This window comes from Rhipicephalus microplus, unplaced genomic scaffold, assembly GCF_043290135.1.
Source record: "Rhipicephalus microplus isolate Deutch F79 unplaced genomic scaffold, USDA_Rmic scaffold_1057, whole genome shotgun sequence".
In the NCBI taxonomy this organism is placed as follows: Eukaryota; Metazoa; Arthropoda; class Arachnida; order Ixodida; family Ixodidae; genus Rhipicephalus; species Rhipicephalus microplus.
Genome location: NW_027465604.1, coordinates 13,790 through 21,369, shown reverse-complemented (window position 1 = coordinate 21,369; position 7,580 = coordinate 13,790). Strand labels below are relative to the sequence as shown.

Below are 7,580 nucleotides of genomic sequence, written 5' to 3'. Positions count from 1 at the left end.
CCCGCAAGAAGTGCGACAACGCTCTCAATGCCTTGCATGCCGAGGACGGTCTCAGCCAATGTCCAAAGACCCTTTCTTCCTACCATTGGCGATTGTAAAGTCTATCTAGAACTTTCGAAAGTTATTTTCTTGGCACACTGAAGCAAAAACACTCGCAGAAAACATGGACGATTGCCTCCGCGCAGCCACAGTTGTCGCATGTCGGAATGCTGGCAATTCCAATTTCAAGCGATCGAGCATTCGAAAAGGTCACCACGAGCCACGGACGGCACAGGAGCGTCTCTTCAGCTCGTGGCATTTCTGGCGGATAATGTTTCCTAATATCCCTGTAGTACTGAAGACTTGTAGCGAAATGAGGGTCTAGGGGCGTTGGATCTTCTACAACAGTGCGCAAGGAAGCTCGGTGCACTTTGTATCTCTGCTAATTTTATACGCATTCGCAGCTAGGATGAACTACCAAACTGCAAATTGGGTTTTGAACTTTTACTGATGCATGATGTTACGTGCAGCCAAACCTGATAATACTGGCTTGGCTAAAACACTTTACAAGCATTAAAAATGATTGTAACTGCTCTAACATGTTATCCGCTAATGTGTTATTGTAATAAAATCCTTAGCCATCACCACAAGCCCGCAATATTCTAAATGCGAAGCATTTCTTAGCGAACTTCAGCGACGTTGATCGTATATAACTATCTATCTAGCCGTTTACGTTTTGGTGCTCACGTGGTCACCCCCTTAACTTGGCGTGAACCAAAATTAGCATAAGAGCGTAAGATGGTTGGACGGATATGAAGCGCTGCTCAAGCAGCCTTAATAATGTCATAATCCCGTCATGTACGTCGTCAAACACGTCCCGCCAGACAGTGGCACATACCCACGGGCGGGTATCTGCCGCTAGTATGTGGGTATGTCCCACCGGTGATTGACACTTGGTATCTACTCAGGAACGACGAGAACGCACATGGGCAATTTTAACGTGTGAGCATTAAGAAATAACCGAAGTTGGTAGCGTCAAACCGACGAATGCAAAGAATAAACGTCACGGTCCCAACTGGAATCGAACCCAAGCATTCTGCGTGGCAATGAAGCATTTTACCACAGAGCTACGCCAGGTCTCGGAAGTACTTTTCAAATAGACGTTAATCTTCGTGAAATGTTTATAGTGGTTGCAGTGCTGCTTACCCAATATTATAAACATTACACATGTGCTCTTTTCATATATCCGTCACGTCGGGTTGACGTCAATTGTGGTTAGTTGACACGCGCTGAAGTTAATTTATGTGGCAGCGTTCAGGGTCAGCATCCTCTCGAGCATTAGCACTTCATATCAGCTTCTGGCGTTGCTAATACGTATGTTTAAATTGGCATCGTTGTGCAAGTGCAAACCACTGGTTATATAAACATCTGCAACTCTTCAACATATGTCTGTACCTGCAATGTTTGTACATATATTTAGCGTTATTTTAGGTCATTTCACACAATAAAAATATTGCAACATGGTCGCCTTCTCTGCGCATGCTTCGCATTACGTCGATTCCCAGGTACTTGGGCTCTGCCGAATTTTTTTTTATCGACTCAGCAAAAGTGTAATTTTTGATTGAACAAGGTGTTGTCACTAATAAAAAGTGGACTCTTAATCCGGTGACAACATAGTGGACAGCAAGGTAATAACAAAATGTGCCGTTCACAGAAAGCTCAGCTAAGTAACGCCCGTTTAAAACACTCGCGTATGCAATTAAGGTCAAGAAAGACAGTGGTGTCTTTGAGGCGCGGAACACCAATCACCTAGCAAACGTTTATGAGACCTTGTTTCCAGAACGTCCATGTAGTGGAAGGCTGGAGACCTTTATAAAAAAAAAAATGCCACGAGAAAGGCAAACACTGCAATATAGAGTTATAAAATGGGAAAGCTTACGGCTGTCCAATTTCTTGAATGTTGTTGATGACTTGTTTGCCCACCATGACTATGGCCAGCTGAACGCACACTTCGTACAGACAGCCACCTTCACACTGGAAAAACAGAAGCGAAATTTAAAGAGAAGGCAAGGCGAAGATGGAGTGCTGCTGTAACGCAAGATCATCGAGCAGTTGTTGAACAGGGAATCTAGCTAGAGCTATAGACTTTCCTAAAACATTTACTAGAGACAACTTTCGCATGGCTACCATTCATCATCCATGGGAATAATGGGTAGTACTCAGATTTGGCATATCTTCGAGCTCGAGGCTTCTAATGCACTTGTGTCTTTACTTAGGGCTGTATTTTGGTGTTCCAATTGAAAGACTGGATCATTGGGAACTTCGTAAGCCGTCATGAATTGGTGAGCCCAAAATAGCTAAGGTAGTGTAGTGAAGCTGCTGAATATTCGCTGAACTTCTCGCGACAAAGTGTTTGCAAGCCAAATGGAGCCTTAAGAGCGAAGTTTAGACAAATTCGTGCAATACTGATAATTCCCATGCTGATTGAAGTGTCATGCATTTCAAATCTCATGGATACCTGCACCGAAGCCCTCCCTAGTTTATTATTAACACTCTATGACGAGAACAACTATTTCGACAAAAGGACTTGTCTGTGTGGAAGCGGAGCTGCACTGCGGACAAAAACAAATACACTTTCAAGTACCCTTTTCAACGATTGCTCAAATTTTTTTCATTGCAAGAAGGGAAAACAGAAATTTTACCTTATTGTACTTTCAAGAGGAGTGACAGTGTTATTATCTTGCTAGCTGCCGCTCTAGTAAAGCTCTGCAGATAATTTCAGCACGTTGTCAATTGTCATCATGATACCCGCGATTCCTGGTAACAACATGGGTGTTTGAAGGCTGGCGATATTGATTTATTACAAGTTCTTCAAGCTTGCGGACACGTTTTTTCCTCGTCTGCAGGAAAAAGCCAAGAGATCTACAAATAGTCCAACTATAATCACTCACACTGTTTTAGAAGACATGAAAAAGAAGTAAAATTGCCAAATGCTCTAACAATCTAAGCAAGTTTCTACAACACCTTTATATGACATCGGGTGCGCGGAGCCTGTAATCATTAAGTGTGCGCAAAAACTGTTCACAGTCATAATCATGTAGTTAACTAACGCCCTATAGCGTAGAAAGCGACTGAAGCGCTGCTACTGTACTTGAACACAACAAACCTGAGCGACCGCCTGTAGACTAAGTGTGCTCCCTCTAGCGTGCTCGTGATTGTGTGTACCTTTCTTCCCGCTCTCCTATATCTTTTCACCCCTTCATCTCTTCCCAGTGCAGGGTAGCACACCAGACGTGTGTATGGTTAACCTTTCTGCCTTTCCTTGCATCTTTATCTCTCTGCTATCTTTCTCTCTCACACACGACATACTGGCGGAAGAAATTCGGGGCTCAGAACATAGTGTTATCATTATATAAGTTCACACTTACCTGGTCAATCTATCATCTGTTCCCTCTGCCAGGCACTAACGTACTCAACGGTAAGAGAGTTACACATCTGCTGAACGACGAGGGTACTCGCTCGCTAATCCACTGCTTCGCTTAATGGCATAGTTGCCACCAAATTAAGTTACGAAAGCTGCTCGCCCACTGAAGCTGACATCTGGCATTAGTGTGAGCTGCTACTGGGGAAGGTTGGGATTGTGCAGAAAAGCAAGGACAACACCAATCGTAAATCACTGGACGCTTTTCATATCCCAACCCGAGATTTGTCAAATATTAGGAATGCACCAGTCCGTCTCGCTTGCCGAAAAAAATGTGTTCTCGACAGCAGGCTGTGATTAAGGTTAGTCACGTTTGAATTTTCAGCGATATTGTGCGCGTTCTAAGAGCATATAGTACTTTTATTACTGTACGAGTATAATCGTAAAATATTTTGTCCAATTTAGCACAACAAATACAGTGAAAGTCACTGTAATAGATTTCGTGGGATGGGCGAAAATGTTGAAATTTACCAGAGGTTGAAATATGAAAAATATGAAGAAAACAATAAATTATTGCCTGTCGCATCACTGCCACTTCATTTACTAAGGAATACGCATATCCAAGTAACTCTTTCTCAAATAACAATGCAAAATCTCAGTTTTCGTGGTGTTCTAATCGTTTCACAACGCGAACGCGAGTCAAGATGCCCTATCTTAATCCGAAACGTGCTCTGAAGCCACACCTTATTACGTACTAACAATGCCATTTTGTATAGTGACAACGCCTTGCACAGACTGTAGCCCTTGGCCGTCTCGCCTGTCCGGGATAACTTTTTTGGCGCGTTTATTTCTCATATTTGTCACCCATCGCACTAGACATACTGCAAATATTGTCGGAAATAATGACAGTTTGATGTCATCAAACTGGATTAGATCACACGTGGATTAGATCACACGTCTCAGTTGTCGGATCTCCTGAAATTACGCATGCCAAATTAAAGAGCTTTTGGTGTATTAACAAAATAGCCTAGACGTTCCGCCACCTACTCAGGTGGCATTCTCACTATACATTAGCAACAAATGAACAGAGCTCACCCAATCCATTGATAGTCACATACGCCCTTGTAAACTTCCGGTCGAGGGACGCGGCTGTTGGTGCAAGCCGACGTGTCATAACGGATGTACCACGATTCCAAAAGTTTTCATTTAGCTCACCTTTGTACCCAAGCCAGCGAGATCACGTTGTTTAAGTGGAAGCTACGTCCTGCCATCAAGCAATGTTCAACGAGCACTGTCTTGGAACCACTGATACCACGGCCGCTCATTTATCAGTAGATTTACTTATTTTTAGAATTTTTCGCAGTGATGAAGCATCTGAGTCTGCTGCTTTCTGGTCCTGTACTTTCTTTATTTCTTCCATTTGCAGATTCTCAAACGAAGAATTACGTTTGTCTCGTGAGCCACAAATTTGCTAAAGTAGTTGCTGGAGGAATCGAAGCTCTGTAGTTATGATCAAACGTTGGCAATTTGTGACAAACATATGTGAATGACCACTATACCCGACATCTACGAAGCCACAAGCAATAACTCCAATGCTGTTGTCCTTCAAGCTGCCTCCCCGTACTAATAGGTATGGGACTCTGTACAGAGAGCCAGGTTTAGAATAAGAGAGACGACCGACCGGAATCCCGCTCATGCTCGGGTGGCTCCTTCCAAGATTACAGGAATCTGGCAGCAGCAATCAACTAGTAAAGATCAAAACGTTTATTTTGCTATAGTCTTGGAATCCTCCGTGACAAATGTAGTATACCAGCGTAGCGATGTGGGCTTGCTGATGCCTAATGAAAATTCAATTAGCGCTGGTGAGGAAGAGTGGAACAAGACACACACACTGGACACTCGCGTCATATGTCTAGTGTCTCTTTCTACTTTAATCTAATAAGGGCGCACACTAAGGCAAGGACACTACAACAGGAAATTGGACAGACCAAGAGTTCTTGTTGTAGTGTCCTTGTCTGAGTGCGTGCCCTTATTCAGTTAAAGAATTAACCAATACCAACTAGCCCAGTTATCCGTGTCTCTTTCGTTATGCTCGTCCTCACCAGCACTAACTGCCTCTCTGAAAGCCTCAGCTCTCCACTGGCTTCAAGACATTCGCACATTGGCCCTCTATTCACAGAGGCAACGAAAAAATCATGAGAACGCCTACATGCTTACTCAATGGCACTGAAGGTTTTCTGCAGTCAACACTGCAAAACAAGGTTTGGATGCTATTTCGGCCTAGTGCGCATGACACCCCAGAACTTTTTACACCGAAGCACATGCCATTAAGTACCGGTCATTATGTCCCGATCATTGATAAGGCAAATGGACAACATATAGAATGCCAGCTGCATCACTGGCGAAACTTCTATTCATTTTCTCATAGCTTGCCCTGATAATTCGAAATAAAAATTTTACGGTCATGAATTCGATCGGCTTTTGAAACGTTTTTACGAATAAAAAGTCCAAAATTACAACTCCGTATGTCACATTTCCATGTTACTTGTTTTGGCAAAACAGCCGTAATTTTTCGTGGTACACTCGGCGAGATGAATCGACCAGCCCAGCAACGAGGTATTTTGGTGACCGCAAAGTAGAAAAAATTTGAAGCCACAAGTACACTTACTAATTCAAAAGGTATTGCACCAGCGAACAATTTTTGCAGTGTACATCACTGCATACACAAATGAGTCATTTTCGCTGTATATAACAGCTCGCACTGTACATACACATGATCATCATTGTCCATCTTTCTGTGTGCACATACGCTATGTAAGACATATCTGGAAATAAAATTCTCTTAAACCTGCAAATAAAAACCGCTAGCCATTCTTGTTCATTATGCCGAGAAAAAGATCTAGTCGAAGCGTATATACCTTGTCCAAGCTGTATCCAAAAAGCGTTCCCTCCTTGCCCGGATGCCCAGAGAACCTAAATGCCAGAAATACTGATTATGAGCGAGAATTTTTGATAAGTCGCTATAGACAATCTCTGTGTCGGCAGACTTTTCAATGCATATGCCTAAAAAAAGCGAAACTAGCAACAAGAACTAACGATAAAAGCTAGCTCTCAAATATTCATCATTTGAATTTTAAAATCAACCTGCCTTCTTTACGACTTCGCAAATCAACTAGTGCAGTTTATGTTATAACTATAAAAAAAACACCTCATACGTACTGCAGGGAGCAAAACAAGAGAGGAAAAGCCGGGATGCCTACCAGTTTAGCATGACTGGCATACTACTCTGCACAAGGGGGAAGGGGGATAGTAAATGAAGTGTAAAGAAGGAGGGGACCGAATAACAGTGATAAACACATAACGCATACAGCCACATACATGGAGTATACTATTTACAAAGTTCCATTCATGCTAGTGGTTTGCTAAAAAGTCCGCAGTCCACTGAGTCATTAGAATGCAGTGATGGCTAGTAAAAGCCGTCTACAGTGCAATGCCCCTGCTTCGGAATAATGGTATGGCGTCTGAGCGACGGCATGTTTCCCATTTCAAGACTCGTATGTACGCTTTAAAGGTTGTCGAAAAGAACAAGTTCATTCTAACATACCTTCCTTTAAAGAATGCGATGTATATCAGCGAAGAGTAGGTGTTGAGAAACGTAAACAGGAACATCTTGAAGGTGAAGCTGTCTTCATACTCCCGTTGGGTCCTCGGTCGTTCTGAAAGTAAGCGCAGTTGTAGAACACTCTGAGATAAGCATTAGAGCACAGCTGCGAGACAACATTGTCCGTAATAGAACAAAAAGCATACTTCGATAAATTCTGCAGACGGGAAAATGACCTGAACCACCTGCTCCTGAGGTGCCGCTAGCCAGTATTGAGAGCTCTGGTATGTGTAGAAGTGTTCAGCAATATCGAGTACTTCACACTCAACTATGGGATAACAGTGAGCCGTCCTTATACGTATGCGAATAAAACCCAAGTTAAGCACCACAATCCGAGTATTCTGTCTTTAGAAGAAAATTTTCTACAATTTTGAGTACTATGTACGCCACTAAGAGAGAGCGTTGAACAGCCCCAGTGTGACAACGACCTATAACGTAAGTTGGCGTGTGTTTAGAACAGATGTTTCTTTTTCCGGATTCCTGGCACAGTGAGATGCGCTGTTGGTCAAATAAGGCACC

The 7,580-nt window shown here is 42.9% G+C and overlaps 1 protein-coding gene across 1 annotated transcript; it reads right to left on the bottom strand.

Moving 5' to 3' along the window:
* Positions 1-1,918: 1,918 nt before the first annotated feature.
* On the bottom strand, positions 1,919-7,307 carry LOC142796054 (anoctamin-7-like; the record flags this gene model as incomplete). The annotated part of the gene is made up of 3 exons (XM_075886186.1): positions 7,005-7,307; positions 6,319-6,373; positions 1,919-2,013 (listed from the first exon to the last, which is right to left on the bottom strand). Coding segments are annotated over exons 1-3 (215 nt in total), but the record flags the coding sequence as incomplete, so codon positions are not given.
* Positions 7,308-7,580: the final 273 nt, after the last annotated feature.